Raw genomic sequence first — 23,602 nt, 5'->3', positions numbered from 1 at the left:
TTGAATTAATATGAGCAATAATATTAATAACATTATTATTATTATTATTAGTAACAATAATGTTAGTACTATTATGTTTGATTTTATATATCAATATATTTTAATATTTTTGTATGTGTTTGTCGATATTTATATGTGTTTCTATTTATAAATTTTAACATTAATTTCATGTTACTTTTATTTTTTACGGACCATATTTCGATTATGTGCATATTTTCTACATAATCATTTTATTATTTGAATTAATATGAGCAATAATATTAATAACATTATTATTGAGATTATTATTATTAGTAATAGTAATGTTAGTACTATTATTATTAACATTAACATTATTATTATTATTATTATTATTAGCATTGATATTAACATTATTATTATTATTATTAGTTTAAATTTTTTTATAAGTCGTCACTTTGAATTGATACAAGAGTTCAACTTTTAACTTAAACTTTGTATTCACTTTTCTAATATTAATTTCATGTTGGATTTATGTTGTACAAGATCATATTATATAATATGCATACATTTTACTCTAACAATAATCCATGCATACACATTCTATTTTAATAAAAACATACAAGCATATGTATATCCTGTTTCTATTTAAAAATTTTAACATCAATTCCATATTGTATTTATTTTGTACGATACTATATTACACACTATGCCTACATTTTACCTTAACAACATGTGTATATGCATTTCCTTTTAATATAATATACATGTATTTATTCTACATGTATTTTTATTTAAAAATTTTAACATCAATTTCATGTTATATTTATTTTGTACGGGAACATATTACACAATATATCTACATTTTATTTTAACAATGACCTTGCATACACATTTTATTTTAATATAGTATATAACTCAAACGTATAATTTAAATTTTAATCATGTAACTTTATTACAAATTACTAATTAATTACTGTCTATTTTATGATTTAAAATAAATAAAATCATATTTAATTATTATTTTTTAATTTTATTATTTTTAATATAACAATAATTATATTAATTATATAATAGTAGAATATAATTACATAAATAAATAATTTATTCAAATATAATAATTATTATATTAAATTTTTTATCCGAATAAAAAAAACAAAACAAAAAATATGACCAGTGCATAGGGACGGGTCTCATACTAGTATTTATTATGTGGTTAGGGGCATGTGTTTATTATGTAGTGTAAACATAGAGACTATCACGCCTGTATATATACATTTTTAAAATATGTGTGTTAATATATTAGTAGGTGATAAATTATGATGCAGGCGGGAATAAATAGACAACAATGAATTTGTCCAAGTGGGGACGAAATTTGTTGATACTTAATATAGGGTTTATATTATCATTTAATTGGATAAAGATTTTTGGACAAAGTTTTAACAATATCCACATGAACCACTCAATTGGATCAATATTTTTTTTTTAAATAATTTATTATGGTTTGAAAAGAGAAGACAAATGTTTGATGAAAGATTTGTCAAAGTTTGTTAACAAATATTTTTTCAAAGTATCAAAATCCTATTTAATTATTACTTCTACGAAAAATATATAATAAATACGATTTCCTACTAGATATTAACATTATCAAAATTCATATACAACATTATTTTAGCATTCGTAAAACATAATTTTAGCAATTTAATTCTTCATAAAAATCAAAGAAAAGTATTAGAGTGGGACATATTTGGTGAAAGTTATTATTAAGGGGTTGGATCCTCTTATATCTAAGTAAAGCCCCAGCGAAACACACACTATATTTGAATGTGGTGTTGAAGCAATTTCGTTTTCATTCAACACTGAGTCTTTGACTTAAATATATTAATGATTCTATCACATCTAATAAGAGGAAATAAACTGAACACGGTGGTACTGTCATAAATATAAACATTCTACGGCAAATGATGAAAGAGCTGCTCAGTAGCACAAAGAGCAAGAAGGGAATGGAACATACAGTGTTGAACCAAATCAGAGATGTGTCCCACTTAGCCGAGGATGTCATCGACATATTCGTGGCCAAAGTTTCCATTTTCAAGAGGAGAACCATTCTGGGGAGGATGCTCCTTGGCTTTGGCCAAACAAGGTTGCTCCATGACGTAGCCGAAAAAATAGACAAGATCAAAGCCACTCTCAACGAAATACGCGACAACAAAAGCAAATATGATGCTTTCAAAGAAACCAATAATCAATCTGCAGCAGAAGAAGAGGAAGAGGAGGAGAAGGAAAGAGCAAAAGCACTGCACAAGCTAAGAAGAAATGTGGAGGAAGATGACGTGGTTGGCTTTGTCCAAGAATCCAAGGTTGTCATCAATCGACTCCTGGAAGGTGGTTCAGATCGTAACGCTGTCTCGACCATTGGCATGGGGGGATTGGGGAAGACCACCCTTGCCCGAAAGGTCTATAACAGCACCCAGGTGAAGCAACACTTCAAGTGTCGTGCATGGGTTTATGTGTCAAACGAGTGCAGAGTTAAGGAGCTTTTGCTTGGCCTTCTTAAAACCTAAAAGAAATAAACATAGCTCTTATTTTCAGCTTTAACTTTAAAGTAATTTATACACCCAAAGAAAAACTGATCTAAACACAACCTATATGGTAACAAATGCAGAAATCAATATTATTAGTTATGAAGATAAATGCTCAATGTAATAATTCAGTAACTTTCTGAACTCCAACCTTCTCAAATTCAACACATCAGATCTTGTTATCAGTAACTTCCAAATGCGAAATGAATGAATGTGGAAAATAAACATTTTTCAAACAATCCAGACTGCTCAGGGACGTAGAAACCACAACAGAAAAAGACAATAACAGTTTGTTTGCCTCCTCACCAAATCAAAATCTGACGGGACTAAGCATCACTAAACAAAAATTGCTACTACCCATAACTAAAGCAGTAATATGAAGTATTTTAAAAGGTAATATCGAATAAACAAAAAAGCCTATATCATTCAAAATGTGCAATAGAAGATATAGGACAAAAACTTTAACTAATCATCCTATAAATAAAATTATAAAGGCAATAGAAGCACTAACAGTGTTTCAAACCACCATCACCACCTCTCTCTCGTTGTTCAAAGAATCAGAGCATGGAAGAAGGTACGAAGCAACACCAAAATCAAAATCAAGCATGGAGGGCAGCAACATGTCACTCCATCCATCGTCTCATCATTTATCTCCTTGATTGCCTCTTGCTAATGCAAAACAAATACACAATTACATCAATATATTTTATTCACGACACAAATTGCAACCAATTATTCCATATATTTCAAAATATCTAACTAGGAAGAAACTATTATGAGGTCCAAAACCATGAGGTTCCAATTCTAAAGTGAAGAATGCGTTTACATGTGTGTAGTATACTGAAGATTGGTTGGAATCTCATGTTTTTAAATCATTTAACAATTTCTCACTTAATAAAGCCAAGCATTTGAAAAGATAGAGTTAGATACTACCTCTGGATCTTTATTTTGTTTCACCACTACACACTTGGAAGCACTAATACTAGCACTTTTTAACAAGCTACGCGTACTGTAGTTTGATCTGGAGGTTCCATTTTGAGAACCTATCGCATCAGACCCTGGAACATTTTCAATATTGTTCTGTTGTTTACTTTCATCCTTGGGAGCACAAACTCTCTCTCTGCATAAAGTGAAATTGCATATAACTCCCACAGTACCATAGAAAAGGTTCACAGACTTGTCTACCAATCTCATCTAAGAAAAGACACTAATAAACTGGACATAAGATTAAAATCCATGAGTAATAACAAATATGAAACCAACGAAATCTCCAAAAAACAAAAAAACAAGACAAATACTGTTTAATGTGTAAGTTGGTAATCCAGTATTTGGACATGTTGGACAAGTTTGAACCAAATGTTTAACCAAGACTTGCCTAGGTAAGAAGACATGTTGTCTCTGCAATGGAGTGTTTCGTTCACTGTTCCCATAATGCTCCTCAAGATGTGCAAACGGTCTCTTGAACCGATCAACCCCACTATGCAACAAGATAACATAGAATTACCAACTAATAACCAAAACAATGACAGCTTAAATTTCAAAGAACCTCTGCACTCCTGGACAAACACAAATGAAAACAAAAACTATGAAACAATTTACAGATTTGGATTGAATCCTTATCTCACTACCCAGCTGCTACTGTTATGAACCAGAAAAAAGAACCAATCAAAGCTTTAAAACTCCAAACATGTTGAATACAGGTCAAACATATCAAGCAAGCAGTATTCATTCAAACATCAGTTTATAAATCAGCACAAACAACCTCATAGTCAGTATATAACTCATCCTCTCATGTGTTTCAGGCTAGTGTTTATCTCTCAGCAAAGCACATCACGAATTAGCTCTAGCATAGGCTTGAAGAGCCTCTAACACACTACTCATCATCAATACAACTCAAGATCAATAGGACTTATTTTCAGCTTGTAATGTGGCCAAGGTAAAGGGTAAGATATGGAAAAAGATTCAAGGCTAAGCACTAAAGAGAAGTGAAGGAACAATGGGTAGAAATTTGAAAAAATCAAGTGTAAGGTCATGCTCCTCAAGACATCACACAGATTCAGACATCACTCTCTTACTTTCATTTTTGCCCTTCTCATTCTCTATTTTTTTTTCTCTCTTTTCAGGTACAATCAAACAATTTATTTTTCTCTTTCATTTTTCTTTTTTTTTTCTTTCTCAAGCCACTTTCAAACTTTTCAGCACATTACAAATGATCTCTGTAAGACCCACTTACATTGCTGCCCTTATTTTAAAAGGCTACCCAAAATCAGTTGGGCATAGGGCTAGCCCAAAGGGAAACCAGACCCTAAGTCTGTCTTAACACACTCATTCTACTCATTTTCAGAAACAACCCCTTCTTCCTTAGAATCGCAGCCGTCTCTCTCTGCTAGGGTTTGGTACGTCAAGCAAGTTCGAACTCAGTTCATTTTTTCCACATAAGTTGTTCCCTCATCCCGTGCTGGCATTTTTCCTGCTACTGTTACTTTGGGTAACTTATGTCTCTAATGTTCCTTTAATTTTTCCAACTCCTTAAGTTATTCCTTGAGCTGCCTTGCCCCACTGTCTAGAGTCGAGGTCCTATTCTAGCCATTTCCAGGTAAGGGAAGCTAGGATTTTTTGTTTAAATTCTATTCTTGCTCATTTGCCATTGTTTTTATGATTGTATGGTTGTTGTGCTACTGTAAAATGTTGAATGGACGTGTATTGCTTGCCTGGGCTACACATGCAGCAACGTGCCTCAAGCCCCATGCGTCCTCGTTTAAGCGAGCCTCTCTCGCCTGAGCGAGATGGTGTCTCACTCAAAACGAGAGCACTCTGCTTGAGCGAGAGCTCGAGCGCGAGCTCGGACCTGTTTCTGCAAGTCTCGCCTAGGTGAGACTAGGTCACTTGGGCGAGAACGTCAGGTCTCGCCACTGAAGCAACAGCCACCATACAATCATACCCCAAACAGCAATACACGTCCATTCAACATTTTACAGTAGCACAACAACCATACAATCATGAAAACAGTGGCAAATGGGCAAGAATCGGATTTAAACAAAAGATCCCTAGCTTCCCTTACCTGGAAATGGCTAGAATAGGACCTCGACTCTAGACAGTGGGGCAAGGCAGCTCAAGGAACAACTTAAGGAGGTGGAAAAAATGAACTGAATTTGAACTTGCTTGACGTACCAAACCCTAGCAGAGAGAGACGGCTACAACTCTAAGGAAGAGGGGGTTGCTTCTGAAAGTGAGTAGAATGAGTGTGTTAGGGCAGACTTAGGGTCTGGTTTCCCTTTGGGCCAGCCCTAGGCCCAACTGATTTGGGGTAGGTGATGGTTCCCCAGCTTAGCCTCTGGACTGGCTTCTGTTTTTGGACTTTCCATTTAGGGCTAAGGCCCATGTATTGTCTTCTCTTGGAATTTATTTAAATTATTATCACTCTCTTACATTACTTTGTATATGGCATCGTGGTGTGCCTCTATTATCGTCCTTGGGATATCTATAGGAGTGGCATTATACTCCGTTGATCTTGCTTCTTATATTATACCGTGTGAAATTCCCTTTTAATTAGCTTTATAAATTAAATGAGGTGTTACAATCTCAATGTTACAGCAACTTGCACCACACACTTGAATTTTACCAAAATCTCCCAAAACACTTCCAAAGCCCCCTTCACAGCTCAATAGCAAGGTACATAGAGTTTTTCTGGTCCAAGGGCTTGAAATGAGCAGGTCAGTCACAAAAACAGGTCAAAACAGGCTCAAAAATTGGGTTCAATGGTAAATGATTCAAGGTAGGCTTTATTTGGTCAAGTGGCTAAAGAAACAACAATGGCCTAATATCATCTCAAGAGTTGCAATTGAAAACAAGCTATGTCAACTAGAGTCAATTCAAGTTTTGCCAAAAACTAGAAATCATGAGCGCATCACACACATTAAGGAAACAATATGGCTCAAGTCTGACAAGGTCAAAAATGTCATACTGATCTAGAACTGAAGTTATCATGAAAAATTTACTATACTTAACAATGAATGATTGCATCAAACAGTTTGAAATATCCAAACTTTGAAAGTTGGCAATGTAACATTATACCCATGTGTAAAATCAGCTTAGGTAGCGAGAATAAGGCTCAAACATATTGTAACAAGTTTTAAAACAGCACAAGGAGTTCAAAATCTAAAACCTGAACTCAAATCAACAATAAAGACTAAAACTCACCTTAAAACCAACAAAAGAAAGTCAAAAGTAGACTTAAAACCCAAGATCAGCATGTAAGTAATTCAAGTTGGAACAAAAAATCAAAATATGGTTAAAAATAGGTTTAAGTAAAAAAAATAAAGAAACAAATAAATAAGATTACTCAAATATAAAACAACATTACTCCAATAAGGTTAAATAATTATTGGTTCAAAACAAACAATCATAAAAATAATATAAAACCACTAATCACTCACCTTGTAATGTTGAATTTAAGACACCAAGCTACACCACAAATAAAAACAATGAGTAAAACAGAACAGTGAAGAAAGTAAAAGCAGGACAACTTTAGGCTATACATAAATCAACAAAAAATAATAAGAAACTGCAAGTAACAACAAAAGAAAGTTAAAACCAAGGTTAGATATCCACAAACAACAACAAAATAATAAAATCTTACTACGAATCTGCAAGTAACATTCAAGATTTGAGTAAGAAATGAAAACTGCACTTTAAACAGCAAAAGAAATACTAAGCAAATTGTCTAGCAAGTTTAAAACATAAAAAATGAACCTAAAACCAGGATTACCTACTCAAAATACAAAGGAAATCGCAACATCATATATGCAAATAGGAAATCTCAATAAAAAGGAAAAGAGAACCATAATGTAACTCTACAAGGATCGTCTTCAAAAATTGGACTGCACTGCTATTAGTTACGTGAATCAACCTATAACTCCTGTATGATCAAACTTAAAACCAAATCAAACAAAAGTGAAGTATTAGTTTAGTTAGTAAATTGTAGAAAGTCAGTGAAAAGTTAATAAAAAGGAGATGTGCCGGTAAACATGTTAATAAAACTAAAACAACAAACTAAATCTAAATCTAAATTGAAAACACTTTCAGGATCAAAAAATTGCTTTTAAAACCAACCACACCATCGGTCAAATCTAATTTAACCCTAACTGCAGCACGAAGTGGAACAACACACCTAACTATACAAAAACCTGTTCTTGAACCTGTGACCATCAGTATTCCAAAAATTAACCATTAACCTCAAAAATTCACTCTGAAAGGAGGTCACACCTAGCAACATTCGATGCAAATTAAGAAAGTAAAATATGAAAGCAACATACCACAACACAACACACAACTCAAAACTGAAAAACCACAACACCCTAAGCACAACACTTCGATTATCCTGAGCAAATTGTCAATAATCTCAACGTACAAAGACATGGACAGATAGAAGCCCTACAATCTTGTACTAGGTGCCATTATCCAAAACCCTGACCCCTAAAACATGACACAACGCACACAACAAAACAAAGGACACAACAAACAATTAATAACACATAGCTAATAATACACAACACATAACTCAAAACACAAAAATACACACCAAAACACCCCATGAACCATAAGCAAATTGTCCATCATCTCAATGTAAAAAGAATAAGTATGGACAGATAAAATGCCCTATACTTTTGTATTAGGCGCCATTATCGAAAACCCTAACACTTAAATCCCCCCTTACCCGTAACACTCCCTCCCCCCAAACTCCCATAACTGCTCAACCTTTAAATCCCCCCTAACCCTCCCACCCCTAACCCCCCACACTCTAACCCCTAAATCCCCTTAACAAAGAACCCCCCCACTCCTAAATCCCCCTCTCCCCACCTCCTAACCCTTAAATTCTAGCAACCCCCACCCCTAAATCCCCCTAACCCCTACATCCCCTAATTCCTAACCACTACAACTACCACTGAATGCCCCTAACCCCTAAATTACCATAACTCTCTAATCATATATGACACGATGGATGATACATGCGTCAGTCCGTAGCCGACAAACAAAACACAGCATAACAACACAATATCACACAACAACACATAGCACACAACAAGAGAGCAACACAACAACACATCAAAACACAACAACACAACTGCACACATTAGCACACAAAAGCACAACGCACAACACACAACACACCACACAACTAACAACACACGACACACAACTCAAAACACAAAATCACACACCATAACACTCCAAGCACACACCCCATGAACCCTAAGCAAATTGTCAATCATCTCAACATATAAAGACTGAGTATGGAAAGATGCCCAATACTTTTATATTAGGCTTCTTAATCGAAAGCCAACCACCTAAGCATAATATTACTCGTATAAGATCAGACAATTATTAATTTGAAACAAATTGACATGAGAATAACATTAGATAATTAATCATTCACTGCTACAAAGGACACAACAAACAATTAATAACACAGATAATAATACACGACACACGACACAACTAAAAAAAAATACACACCACAACATCCCATGAAGCATAAGCAAATTGTCAACAATCTCAATGTAAAAAGAATAAGTATGGACATATAGATGCCATATACTTTTGTCATATAGACAACAAACAAAACACAGCATAACAGCATAACACAATATCACATAACAGCACACAACAACAAGCAGCACAACAAGAGAGTAGCACAATAGCACAACACAGCACATAGGAACACAACAGCACAACACATTAGCACAACACAACCACAACGCACAATGCACAACACACAACACACAGCTAATAGCACACGATACACAACTCAAAACACAAAATCACACACCATAATACCCCAAGCAGACACCCCATGAACCCTAAGCAAATTGTCAGTCATCTCAACATATAAAGACCGAGTATGGAAAGATGCACAATACTTTTATATTAGGCTTCTTAATCGAAAGTCAACCACCTAAGCATAACATTACTCGTATAAGGTCAAACAATTATTAATTTGATACAAATTGACATGAGAATAACATTAGATAATTAATCATTCATTGCTGCAATTGAACAAAGGACACAACAAACAACTAATAACATATAGATAATAATACACAACACATGACACAACTCAAAACACAAAATTACACACCACAACATCCCATGAACCATAAGAAAATTGTCAATCATCTAAATGTAAAATGAATAAGAATGGACAGATAGATGTCATATACTTTTGCCATATACTTTTGTATTAGGCGCCATTATCGACAAACAACACACATCACAACAGCACAGCAGCACACAACAACACACAACACACAACTACAAGCAACACAACAAGAAAGCAGCACATCAGCACAACAACACAGCACATCAGCATAACACAGCACATCAGCACACAACAGTACAACAACACAACACATCAGCACACAACTAATAACACATAACAATCAACACACAAGTAATAACACTCAACACAACACACAACACACAACTCAAAACACAAAATTACACACCATAACACCCCAAGCACACACCCCATGGACCCTAAGCAAATTGTAAGTTATCTCAATGTATAAAGACTGAGCATGGACAGATGCCCAATACTTTTATAATAGGCTTCTTTATCGTAAGCCAACCACCTAAGCATAACCTTACTCGTATAAGGTCAGACAATTATTAACTTGAAACAAATTGACATGAAAATAACATTAGATGACTAATCATTCATTGCTGCAATTGAAGAAATTGTTTGCCTGGGGAGCCATGAGACATCAATGCCAATAAGGGTGGGTGCACATGAAAAAATAACATTTGAAATACCTCGTTCAATGTATAATATGCATTAAGGCCACCAATCTACACCTTAAATAAAAAAACAACGATACGAGAAAGAAAGTTCCATCATAAATAACATATAAAACTAATTATATTTAAAGGAAACTTACAATTGATTTCCTTTGACCACAGTTCAAAAGATATCTCATAAATCCTCAAACATCACATACGAACAAAAAATCAACCACTGGATAATGTTTAGAGAATAAATCCAATCAATAAAAACTCATATCTTTCAACTAAGAACTTAAAAATTTATATCAAATGATGAATTAAACACCTTATAATTGAAGTTTCATCACTCATTTCTTCGATTGAAGCCCTCTCCCTCTCATATCTCCAACTAAAAATAATTTCAAATTGAACAAAACATTAATAACAACAAACGAAACTATGGCTCAAATTTCAATTTTTCTTAAACAACGAAAAATTAATATAGTTAAGATTAGTGGTGCATGATAAATTTTACAGAATAGTCGAATACTTTAAAAACTATTTACTTTAGGAGCTTATAATACTTGACCTTATACTTCAGTAAAGTCAAAATAGATAGAAATAGAATAATTACTAAGTAGAGGTTGAGAACCATAACTGCTTCGACTCAATCCCTGCAATAACAAAAGCAATACAAGCATGGCAATAATGATGGTGGAAACACAGGAAACAAGTACAGAAAGTCGACATTTGCCTTCTAGTGTTGAATTCAAGCCACCAAGCTACATCACATAAAAAATAATTAAATGATAAAAAAATTTCTATCATAAAGGACAAATACAACATATATGACTGATAATATTACAAAAAATAGGTAATTGAATGTAACATAATACCTTAAGAATGATCTTCAACCAAAAGATTAGTAAAATATTGATTATTAACATTCAATGGTGAGAAATGGATAGAAATAGAATAACTAATAAGTAGAGGTTGAGAACCATATCTGCTTTGACTCAATCCCTGCAATAACAAAAGCAATACAAACATGGCAATAATGATGGTGGAAACACAGGAAACAAGTATAGAAAGTCGACGTTTGTCTTGTAGTGTTGAATTCAAGCCACCAAGTTACACCACATAAAAAATAATGAAATGATAAAGAAATCTCTATCATAAAGGACAAATACAACATATACGACTGATAATATTACAAGAAATAGGTAATTGAATGTAACATAATACCTTAAGAATGATCTTCAACCAAAAGATTAGTAAAATATTGATTATTAACATTCAATGGTGAGAAATGGATAGAAATAGAATAACTAATAAGTAGAGGTTGAGAACCATATCTACTTCGACTCAATCCCTGCAATAACAAAAGCAATACAAACATGGCAATAATGATGGTGGAAACACAGGAAACAAGTATAGAAAGTCAACGTTTGTCTTGTAGTGTTGAATTCAAGCCACCAAGCTACACCACATAAAAAATAATGAAATGATAAAGAAATCTCTATCATAAAGGACAAATACAACATATACGACTGATAATATTACAAGAAATAGGTAATTGAATGTAACATAATACCTTAAGAATGATCTTCAACCAAAAGATTAGTAAAATATTGATTATTAACATTCAATGGTGAGAAATGGATAGAAATAGAATAGTTACTAAGTAGAGATTGAGAACCATAATTGCTTCGACTCAATGCCTACAATACAAACATGGCAATAATGATGGTGGAAACACAGGAAACAAGTACAGAAAGTTGACGTTTGCCTTGTAGTGTTGAATTCAAGCAACCAAGCTACACCACATAAAAAATAATTAAATCATAAAGAAATCTCTATCATAAAAGACAAATACAACACATATGACTGATAATATTACAAGAAATAAGTAATTGAATGTAACATAATACCTGAATGATCTTCAACCAAAAGATTAGTAAAATATTGATTATTACCATTCAATGGTGAGAAATGAATAGAAATAGAATAATTACTAAGTAAAGGTTGAGAACCATAACTGCTTCGACTCAATGCCTGCAATAGCGAAAGCAATACAAACATGGCAATAATGTTGGTGGAAACATAGAAACCAAGTACAGAAAGTCAACGTTTGCCTTGTAGTGTTGAATTCAAGCCACCAAGCTACACCACATAAAAAATAATGAAATGATAAAGAAATATCTATCATAAAGGACAAATACAACATATACGACTGATAATATTACAAGAAATACGTTATTGAATGTAACATAATACCTTAAGAATGATCTTCAACCAAAAGATTAATAAAATATTGATTATGAACATTCAATGGTGGAGCCAAACACTAGGTTACAATTCCCACTTCTGCAAGTATCTTATTCTTCACTGACCTTATCAGTTCAATTAATTTTCAGCAATAATGAACTGGAACAATTCCACAATGAAAATAAAATAAACTCACAATAAAGACCAAAATTTCTTGTCTCAGGAATTAGGAAACAAAATGCAAAATCCAAGGAAGTTCAGAGTCCATGAATTCAACTTTCACCATTCTAACCTGAAGTGTGAAAGCTTTTTTGCAAAGATCTTCAAATATATTGCAACATGGTTCAATCACCTATAAAAATGAAGAAACGAAAAATGTAGTAAGATTATAATAACTTGAGTCAGCATGTAATTTTGGAACTTACAATTCATTTCCTTCGACCACAGTTCGGAAGATCTCCTACAGATCCTTGAAAAATGCTAATCACAACCCACTTTTAATGTTTTCTTGACCAAAAAGAAAGAGTTCGAAAATAAAAATCATAATCTTTAACAAAGTACACAAAATTTTGGATCAGAAGTTGTATGAAACACCTTATTATTGAAAATCCAACTTCCATTGCTTGGATCTAAAAAACCTCCCCTTCTCCAACTAAATGCAATTTCAAAATTCAACAAAACTTTGATAAGAACAACAAACGAAACTACATCTCAAATTACAATTTATAGTAAGAAAATAATACCCTAAGTCAGCATGTAATACTGGATCTTACAATTCCTTTCTTTCGACCACTATTCAGAAGATCTACAAATCCTCGAACACCACATCCTTGAAAAATGCTAATCACAAACCATTGTTCATGTTTTGTTATCTAGAATAATGCCTAGAGAAAGAGTTCAGAAAAAAAATCATAATATTGAACAAAGGACATAAAAAGTTGGATCAAAAGTTGAATTAAACATCTTATTATTGAAAATTCAACTCATGTTTCTTGAATTGAAGTCCTCCCCATCTCGAATCTGCAACTAAACGCAATTTCAAATTCAACACGATGGTGATAACAACAACAGGCGAAACTACATCTCAAATTACAATTTTTGTAAGACAAAGAAATATACAAATAAATAAGAATGATAGTTCATGACAAAAACTACATAGTTCTCACATATGAAAAAAACAATTTACCTTACGAACTCGTAAAACTTGACCTTCTACTCCAGTAAATCAAAAATGATATAATTCTGCTTGTACATAATACTCGAACAATTAAAAGATAATGTATCTTAAGAACCTATAATATTTAACATTTTACGTCAATAAAGCCAAAATCAATATAAATAACAGAATTACGAAGTCTAGGTTTAAAACCACAATTATTTCAAGTAAATGCCGAAAACAACAAAAGTAATACAAACATGACAATGAAAACCTATAACGCCTAACTACTAACCCGTAACCCCTAAATCCCTAACCCCTAACACATATATCATATATTATAGGCTCTGTGCACAACATAAAAAACATAACATAACACAACAAAGTAGATAAGACACAACTAATAATAAAGAACTAATAATAAAGAACGCCCAACACACGACAAACCACACAACACATAACACAATTAATAACACATAACACATAATACACAACCCAAAAAAGAAAAACACACACCACCACACCCCATGAACCATAAGCAAATTGTCAATCAACTCAATGTACAAAGACTGAGTATGTACACATAGATATCCTATACTTTTGTATTAGGCACCATTATTGAAAGTCGTAACCCCCTAAATACCCCTAACTCCTAAATTTCTAAACCATAAATCCTCCTAACTTATAAATCCTTCTAATCCCTAAATGCCTCAACCCCTAAATAACCATAACTCATACATCACAGATGATACACTCTACGCATAACAGACAAAAGTTGAAACAACGAAAAAAACACAGCAGACGGCACACGCAGCATGCGTCAGCCCATAACCAACAGACAACACAACACAACACACAACATAGAACAAACAACACACAACTAATAAGACGCAACATGCAAAACACAACACACAATACACAACTAATAACAAACAACACATAACCCAAAACTTAAAACTGAAAAACACACACCACAACAAAACAAAACATAAGACACACAAAATATAACACAACTCAACAAAGAAAACAACATAGAACTAATAACAAAGAACACACAACAGACGACAAAGCACACAACACACAACACAGAGCACACAACTAATAACACATAACACAATACACAATGTAAAATAGAAAAACGCACATCATAACACCACAAACACAACAACTCATGAACCCTAAGATAATTGTCAATCATCTCAATGTACAAAGATTGAGTATGGACACATAGGCTCTGTGCACAACACACAAAACATAACAATAACACAACAAAGTAGACAACACACAACTAATAATAAAGAACGCACAACACACGACAAAGCACACAATACACAACACAATTAATAACACATAACACACAATACACATATGCAAAAAAGAAAAACACACACCACCATGAAACCTAAGCAAATTGTCAATCATCTCAATGTACAAAGACTGAGTATGTACACATAGATGTCCTATACTTTTGTATTAGGCACCATTATTGAAAGCCCTAACCCCCTAAATCCCGCTAACTCATAAATCATTAATGATACGCTCTACGCATAACACACAAAAGTCGACACAACGAAAAAAACACAGCAGACTGCACATAGCACACAATGTACAACACACAACACATAGCTAATAACACGCAACACGCAAAACACAACACACAACCCACAAGTAATATAAAACAACACAAAACTCAAAATTGAAAAACACCACAACGCAACAAAAAATAACACACACAAAACATAACACAACTCAACAAAGCAGACAACACAGAACTAATAATAAAAAACACACAACACACGAGAAAGAACACAACACAATTAATAACACACAAGTAATAACAAACAACACAACCCAAAACTCAAAACTGAAAAACTCACATCACAACGCAACAAAACATAACACACACAAAACAAAACATAACACAACTCAACAAAGCAAACAACACATAACTAATAGCAAAGAACACACAACACACGACAAAGCACACAACACAGAGCACACAACTAATAACACATAACACACAATGCACAACGTAAAATAGAAAAACGCACACCATAACACCAAAAACACAACAACTCATGAACCCTAAGCAAATTGTCAATCATCTCAATGAACAAAGACTGAGTATGGACACATAGGCTCTGCGCACAACACACAAAACATAACATAACACAACAAAGTAGACAACACACAACTAATAATAAAGAACGCACAACACACGACAAAGCACACAGCACACAACACAATTAATAACACATAACACACAATACACAACGCAAAAAAGAAAAACACACACCACCACACCCCATGAACCCTAACCAAATTGTCAATCATCTCAATGTACAAAGACTGAGTATGTACACATAGATGTAATATACTTTTGTATTAGACACCATTATCGAAACCCTAACCCCTAAAACATAGATAATGGGCTCTGTTCACAACGCACAAAACACGGCGCACAACGCACAACACACAACACCTCATGATACCTAAACAAATTGTCAATCATCTCAATATACAGAGACTGAGAATGGACAAATGCGCTAGTCTTTCATTAGGGGTCATTATCGATAACCAACCACCTAAGCATAACAACATTACTCATATAAGGTTAGACAATTATTGGTTCGAAACAAATAAACATAAGAACAACATAAGACCAATAATCAATCACCGCTGCTGTAATTGATGGAATTTTTTGCCCTGAGAAGCCATGAGACGTCATGCCAATGAGGGTGGGAGCACACGAACAAGGATGGACAAATCATGTTCAGAGTATAAAATTGCATTCCGACCACCAATCTGCACCATAAATAAAAAGTGCATAAAATATAATAATAAAAATAAATTCATACATTAATTACAACAGTTGCCATCTTTATTGCTATAATTCCTTTATTGCATCTAAATAATTATCTTTTATGGAGAAAATTACGTTTTTTAGTGTTTCATGTGTGCAAGGACATTTTTTATAGTGGATATAAAGTTGTAGTCCGAAACTTAAACTTATATTTCTTACATAAATCTTATCTCAATTGTAATTTCTTCATTTGCTTAATTTCATAATCAATTCTCAATGTCAACAATTCTTTTTCCTATTATTTCATATTAAATTATGATAATTACAAAACTAAACATCAACTGAAGCACCTTCTTGAAATCGCCATCTTCTTTAGCCAAACCCGCGGATGCACACCTCACGAGGCTCACGGCAATGTCAACTATCAACGAACATAAGTCTTTACTGCCTCCGCCGCCCTTGTCTATTTCAGGGAGAAGCTTGCCCTTCCTCTTCGGCTGTCGAAGCCTCTCAAGAACTCCCAAACCCTCGACTTCAGCTTCGGCGAAGAGTGCGCAGGACTCGAGACAGTGCATGAAGCGAAGTCTCTGGAATTCGACTGAGAATGGCTTGGAAGCCAACTGAGAAGCGACAGTGTCCAAGCAATCGAGGCAGAGCCTGTAAACGCGGAGCAGTTCGAGTAGCAAAATGGCGTCGTTGGACTTGGAAAGCTCCGGGAGGCGTTTGGGGAGGACGGATAGAGAAGAGTTGAGGAAGGAGAGAAAGCGCTTGGCGAGGGAGCGAATTAGGGTTGGGTCGGGTTTGGATTTCTTTGTCGCTTTGAGATCTGCTAGGGGACGGAGGTAATCGGAGACTAGGGCGTGGATGCCGGAGGAATCGGAGGACTGAAGCTTCGAAATGAGAGATGATTCGGATGGAGCAGCCATGGGAAGAGAGTGAAAGAATGGATTCAAGAACCGCAGAAAAGGAGTCTGAGCTAATTTACAAGGCGCCAAAAACACGCTCTACCTCTTTTATTTCAAACTTCGGAGATGGAACGGAGCATCATATATAACGGTCTTTCTTTCTTTTAAGGAAAACATAATATTGATATCACCAAAATTGCCAAAAATTTTCAAGAGTAATTTTTACGCTATTTTCTGAAAATTTTGTTTTCTTGAACAAACGTTCCATTTTTTATTTTGTATCTTTCATATTTCTCTTTTAATTGTTTTAGTTTTTATTGAGCAACAGTGTTAAATTAATAATCATGGAAGTGGGAAATTCAAATAGAAAAAGAAGACATTTGAAAAAATATTCATTTTAAATTACTGGTACAAATTATAAGAAAAAATATTCATTTTAAATTAACTCGTGAACAGTCATTCGTTAAATCTGTATTTGCATTTTTTAATTTTTAAAAAATTTAAAATTAATAATAAATATATAAATTTTAAAATAGTTGTTAAAACAATATTTAAATAATGATATGTAAAATAATTGTTAAAACAATATTTAAACAATATTAAAAAAAATAAGATATTTAAAATAGGTTTTAAAACAATATTTAAATAATATTAGAAATAAATAAATATGTAAAAAAAATTTAAATAATGATTTAAAACAAAAGAGAATTAAAAAGAGATTTGTAAAAAATATTAAAATTTAAAAAAAGATTTGTAAAAAATATTAAAAGTAAATTATTTATAAAATAATTAATTTTTAAAATAATTAAAGGTAATCGGTGAAGAATGAGTTAGGATGCCCTCAATTAATAATATAATAAAATTAAAGAATGTGTTGGCCCTGTTTAGAAAATATTTATATTTATTTTCTAAAATATCAAAAACATTGTATTTACTGTTAACTTTTACTATGCCATGCAAAGCACGTGTAGCTTTTCAGGTTCAGACACTTATTCTCTTGGCCTTTAGCCAAACCATAATTTTAAACTTGTAAATTAAAATTGCTATTTCTCGCCCATATAACTCTATCAGGTGTGCAAGTCACATCCCACGGACTTGCCTCTTTTGCTAGCATATTTGCTACCTATTTCTTTCCCGAAATTGTAATCTAATCTTTTGTTTTTCTATCTCTTCTTACCAGATAGAGATTATTTGTTTAGTCTGAACCTGTTTACGGCAAGAATTTCATGATTGAATGATAAGCGTTTTCTGTCAAAAATAGGTACTCACAGATAATTCTGATAAGATTTCTAAATCTTTTCATGTAGAGAAGTTCCAAACGTGTTACAACATGGATTGACCATAATCTCTATGGAAAACTTAAAATTTGAAGAACGTTCGTTCAAAAGGACCAAAAAGTATTGCAATAGTTTGGTTAAAGATATGGTAGTACACAGACGTTATCCCCAAAAGACCCCTTTGCCATCTAACAAGTTGCTCTGGAAGCTAGAAACCCCCCACAACCCAGCTTCCCTTATAGTACACAAAAGAACTGCAAAATTACTATAATTTTCTACAGAATGCCCTATGAAATGAAGACAATAGCTCTAGTGGACTCGAGAGGACAAAATGCCTACTCACACTTGATGGATCGATAAATGTGGCGGACAAAGAGCAATGCAGCACGGAATCCTACAGTTCCCAGCATCAAGAAGAAACCATAGCATATGCAGGCCATGTATCCGAAAAAAAATGAGGTCTGCATGAATCCAGACATGTCGGAGCGTGCGTAGTAGTAATACAGACAGTAGGCATAGATAAATAACCCAGTTGAACCACCACATAGGAATGATCTGCAAGGAAAATAACAACACAGGTCAAGCGACTTAAAAGCCAAAAATAAAGTGGAAATAATATAATAGTCAACAAACAGCACTACTCATAATCCTTTCATTCCAATACAGAATAGTAGCATCAACATAAATATATAAAGAGACACATAAAACCATGAAAGTAAGAATATCTATCCATGCCTGCTCATGAGTCAGACGCTTAAAAACCATCAATAAAGAATTAGCCAATTCAGAAATGAAGTCCTAAAGTTGGAAGTAGCTTGTCAAAAACAATATTACCAATATATCTGTCTGGGAAAGTTAAGCTTTATAAATTAGCTTATTTCATAAACTATTTTACCTTAAAAGTGAAATTAATAAAAATACGTTTGTATGATAAGCATTTACTTATTAAGTACCTAATTAACCATTACCGACCATTATAGATCAGTTAAATCATCCAGGATTCTAGCAGCTAATTCAAGTCAGTTAACATCTCATTCACTAACCAGCGACAAGGAATACAAACACCAAGCCATGAGAAACAAGAAAGAAAATTGTAATAAACGGTGATTTCATACCTCCACCACCACTCGTGATCCTCAGCAGCAAGCTGAAAGTATGTCAATGCCACAGTAATGAAAGCAGTAACAATCAAGAGAATGATGAAGACAATGAACAAGATGCTGTAGATGGTATAAATTCTGTGGCCCCAAACACTGGCAAATATATAGTAAAGTTCAATGTATATAGCACTAAAAGGCAAAAATCCTGCCATCGCCATCTGAGGAACTGATCCACGATACCATGGCAGAGGTGGAATCTCCCTTGGATATTTAGTTGTGCGAACAGGAGCTTGAAATTCAGCCTTGCTGTTCTTGCCAGCAATTCCTCCCAATACAAGCAAAGGAGATGTAACAAGTGTCCATATGAGAACTATAACCACAATTGTTCCAAATGGGAGGGCAGCAGTAGCATTGTAAGCAATTGCAACAGTGTTCAAAAAGCAGAACGTCAGAAACAGAGGACCACAGAAAAGGCATCCAGTCAACAGCAGATTCCTAACCTGTCAGAACAAAATCAAGAAAGTAAAACCATTATTCTCTGAAAACAAACGCAATTTTATGAACATGGCACCTAGTAGAAGAGAAAAAAAAATCGTAAGCAAATACCCAGTTTGTTCCTTCCAGCTGACAATAAAATGAAGTTGCGGTATACCCAGCAATCCCGGAAGTAAGTGCATATATGACAACGAGTGCAGTAAATAACGCCCCTCGATTGTATGGATAAAACACGCCAACAAGTGCCAATATGAATATGAACACAGTACTGCAAACCACACATAATTGCAACTCGTTCAGATAGATAATAAATTATCACAATTTAGTTTTCCTAAAACAACCTTCACTGATAGACACAATTGAAACAGGCCAGTGCAAACTCACAGGGTAAACAACTGAGTGCCAGATCCAAGCGCAGCTGCGAATACAGACTTAAACTTGGGAAACCTAAACACATCCCCGTGGATATATTTCCAGCCAGTCTCTTCCTGATCCTCCGCAGTCTCCTCATCATGTGCATACCTATTCGCAATTCCAACAAAAGCAATATGCATAATTAATAATTAACCCCAAAAACCAAGGTTTTAAAAAGGTCCATAACCACAATCCTAGCCATGTAAAAGTTGTTTAGGTCTCCAAAACTACAATTGAAGCCACAATTATCCACATTGTCAAGGATAGCAACGAAATTGCAGTAGCAATTGTGGCAATATTCATCTGCAATTTCCTACAATATTAAGCATCGTCACAATAAAACTGTGACTGCAATTTTGGTTGCATTGTCCACAATATCAACAAATGCAACTGAACCAACAATTTGTCCATACTTCCCAGCAATATCAAGACGGACAAAACTGTGACAGCAATTGTAGCTGCGATTTCATGCAACAAGAATTGCAACAAAATTGCAACCACAACTGTAGTCGCATTTGTCTACAATTCGTCTTGAGTTTCATACAATAACAAATATCATGACAAAAATGTGACTACAATTTAAAACCTCAACACACAGAAAGAACTAATATCACGTACTTGACAAAATCGTTCTTGAGCACCCTCATCAAAATGGTGGTGAGGAACCCAGTCAAGAGTAGCACCGTGACACATGAGTTGATAATTGAGAACCAGTGGATTTCCAAATGATGAGGGAGCGATGACGACTGTGAGTACTTATCCATCCTCTTCTCAAAGGGCGTGTTGGTCTCCTTCCACTTCACCGTATACAGAAACTCGGCATTCACCTCAGCATCCTCAGTGAGATCCACGAGGGCATTGGGATCAGTGCGTACATTGATCTCGATGACCCTGTCCTTGTTGTAGAACACATCAAAGTGAATGTGCTTATACAGGTAATACCTATAGTCACTAGGGTCCTTCCCCTCCTTGTCCACCTTCCCAATGAACCCCCAAATCGGAAGGTCGTCATAGTACATCTGGAAGTAGTAGTCCTTACGGACAGCAGATCTGAACCTCGCCACATCCTCTTTCGAAAGCTTAGTGTTGCAAACAGGAACCGACTCCTTGTCCCGTTGAAATTCTAAAACGTATGGCGCGCTAACCAAACGGTCCCCATTCAGCACCTCCCCAAGCGCCTCCTTTTTTTCTTTCAAATCACCTGGTAAGTAATCACAAATCATAAATTAATAAACAAATGAAGTAAAAATGCATACATACATACATACCACCAAGCAAGTGAATCAACGAACAAAGGTTATTCCAATCCAACAAAATTTGACTCATCCTAACCAGATGTAATGAATTTGAATCAGCTTAAGCAAGTTACCAATGTATCATACTCAAGCCAGCTTAACTAACGGTCACGAATTTGAGACATCTGAACCAATGGTCTCAAGTTAGAGTCATGTTGACCAGATGTCATGAATTCAAATCAGCTTAACCAAAATCGAAATAAGTTTTTTTTTTAAACTAATTGTCTCAGATTCAAGTCAGCTTAATGAAAAGTCCAGTCACTGTAACCAGCACTCCCGAATTCGAGCCAGTGACCCGAGGTCAACTGGTTACATAAAAAAAAAAATGACGCATTAAAAAAAAACGAGAGAGAAACAAACCTGGAGGACAGAAAGGAAGGTCGAAATAACGGTAGGTTTCGCTGAGAAAAAGAAAAACGAAAACAATAAACAATTGAAGGAGAAAAAAAAACGAGAGGAAATGCAGTGAAATGGTTTGAGATCTCGGTACCTAGGGTTGTGGAAGGGGCCAACTTTGTTGGCGTAGAGAGGGACGACGTCGCCTTGTTTGTAGCGGTGATCTGAGGAGTCAGATCTGACGGCGGAGAACGCGGCGAAGGCGGTGAGGAGGAGGCAGAAGAAGGAGGAAGAGGAAGAGAAGAGGTTCTTCATTGGGAAGAGGTTTGGATCTCAAAACCCAACCCCACCGACGAAGAAGAGAAGAGACGAGGGAGAAGAGGTGCGGTTTGAGTGCTAATAAACGGAAAACGAATGAGTATGAAGTGACGTAGACTCACCGCCACACTGTAACGTTTGATGTTTTACCTCACGCACACAATTCATTCTTCTATTTTTTTTTTTTCTTTATTTTCATTCTTTCATTTTCTTTGATCAAATGCTGCTTTAACCACCCATTGTTTGTGTTCTCAGTTTGGTACACTCTTTGTTTTTCTGATCTGTTTTGACTCGCTTCCCACTCACTCAAATTCGGTGGCACTATGACTCAATTACTTTTAGTTGCTACGTTTTAATTATTAATAAATAACCTAAATTATAAACTTCTGTTTTCATCAATTGATTTTTAATTATTAATAGAAACAACTCCGGAGAAAAAAGGTTGTTATATTATTTTATTATTTTATTATTATTGTTATTGAATTTTACCGCGAAAGTTTAGGTATAAAAATGGGAAAGTGAGTGATGGAGTGGGATTCGTAGTCAACTTCTTGGGGCACGACCACAAACGTGATTTAGAACCAAACCAGATCTGATTTTGGATCCACGTTTTGCCGAAGCCGCGTGTAGATAAGTGCTTATGCGGCAGAAAAAAAAACATATAATAAAGAAGAGTGAGAAAGAGATGGAATGCATATACACTATTTTGTTTTTTACTTTTAATTTTTTAATTATTATAACCAAATTTGTAAGAAAATGGTGGAAGATTCTCTTTGTTTTAGTTTTTCGCTATTTTTCTAGATGTTAAAAAGAAAATTGTTAGAAATAGTACACAATTATGTTAAATGCTTTAAACAAAATTAAGAGAACGTTCGGTAGAAGATTTCTTTCAATGTCGGATTACAAAATTGTGTTTTATGTTATGTTTGATTTA

General features: G+C 34.4%; 3 protein-coding genes across 5 annotated transcripts; 1 reads left to right on the top strand and 2 right to left on the bottom strand.

Annotated features, from left to right (window-relative positions):
* Positions 1-1,777: 1,777 nt before the first annotated feature.
* LOC114180404 (mitogen-activated protein kinase 12-like) lies at positions 1,778-17,732 on the bottom strand. Of its 3 annotated transcripts, none has more exons than XR_014994549.1 (7): positions 16,879-17,732; positions 16,403-16,530; positions 6,977-7,004; positions 3,912-4,017; positions 3,474-3,656; positions 3,052-3,205; positions 1,778-2,518 (listed from the first exon to the last, which is right to left on the bottom strand). XR_014994549.1 is itself a non-coding variant. In XM_085672511.1 (7 exons), the coding sequence occupies exons 1-6, from the start codon at positions 16,893-16,895 to the stop codon at positions 3,090-3,092; spliced, it is 582 nt and encodes a 193-aa protein (XP_085528637.1). In that variant the 5' UTR covers positions 16,896-17,582; the 3' UTR covers positions 1,778-2,518; positions 3,052-3,089. The 3 variants fall into 3 exon arrangements, 1 of the variants encoding a protein (XP_085528637.1); XM_085672511.1 differs by having other exon boundaries at positions 3,052-3,209; positions 16,879-17,582; XR_014994548.1 differs by lacking the exon at positions 6,977-7,004 and having other exon boundaries at positions 3,052-3,209.
* LOC114191490 (putative disease resistance RPP13-like protein 3) lies at positions 1,920-2,549 on the top strand. Its single transcript, XM_085672512.1, has one exon. The coding sequence runs from the start codon at positions 1,920-1,922 to the stop codon at positions 2,520-2,522; it is 603 nt and encodes a 200-aa protein (XP_085528638.1). The 3' UTR covers positions 2,523-2,549.
* A 976-nt stretch (positions 17,733-18,708) lies between the features above and the next one.
* On the bottom strand, positions 18,709-22,840 carry LOC114181852 (transmembrane 9 superfamily member 3-like). The gene is made up of 7 exons (XM_028068459.2): positions 22,505-22,840; positions 22,375-22,415; positions 21,338-21,920; positions 20,690-20,827; positions 20,417-20,573; positions 19,826-20,310; positions 18,709-19,265 (listed from the first exon to the last, which is right to left on the bottom strand). Exons 1-7 carry the CDS (start codon positions 22,663-22,665, stop codon positions 19,046-19,048), a joined length of 1,785 nt encoding a protein of 594 aa, XP_027924260.1. The 5' UTR covers positions 22,666-22,840; the 3' UTR covers positions 18,709-19,045.
* Positions 22,841-23,602: the final 762 nt, after the last annotated feature.

The sequence above is a fragment of the Vigna unguiculata genome, chromosome 4 (assembly GCF_037176805.1).
Source record: "Vigna unguiculata cultivar grain cowpea cultivar isolate G323 ecotype 2 chromosome 4, ASM3717680v1, whole genome shotgun sequence".
Lineage (NCBI taxonomy): Eukaryota > Viridiplantae > Streptophyta > Magnoliopsida > Fabales > Fabaceae > Vigna > Vigna unguiculata.
This window is presented reverse-complemented; position numbering and strand designations above follow the sequence as displayed.

Excerpts from the sequence above, each read along its gene's own strand:
- LOC114180404 (XM_085672511.1), bottom strand. Across the intron at positions 7,005-16,402 it reads TTCCATCAATTACAGCAGCG|CTTGGTGTCTTAAATTCAAC; the intron begins GTGATTGATTAT and ends TTTGTGGTGTAG. Across the intron at positions 3,210-3,473 it reads AACAAAATAAAGATCCAGAG|CAAGAGGCAATCAAGGAGAT; the intron begins GTAGTATCTAAC and ends GTTTTGCATTAG.
- LOC114191490 (XM_085672512.1), top strand. The coding sequence starts at position 1,920 with ATGATGAAAGAGCTGCTCAGTAGCACAAAGAGCAAGAAGGGAATGGAA.
- LOC114181852 (XM_028068459.2), bottom strand. The coding sequence starts at position 22,665 with ATGAAGAACCTCTTCTCTTCCTCTTCCTCCTTCTTCTGCCTCCTCCTC. Across the intron at positions 20,574-20,689 it reads GGCACTCAGTTGTTTACCCT|TACTGTGTTCATATTCATAT; the intron begins GTGAGTTTGCAC and ends TGTGGTTTGCAG. Across the intron at positions 20,311-20,416 it reads AGCTGGAAGGAACAAACTGG|GTTAGGAATCTGCTGTTGAC; the intron begins GTATTTGCTTAC and ends TTGTTCTGACAG.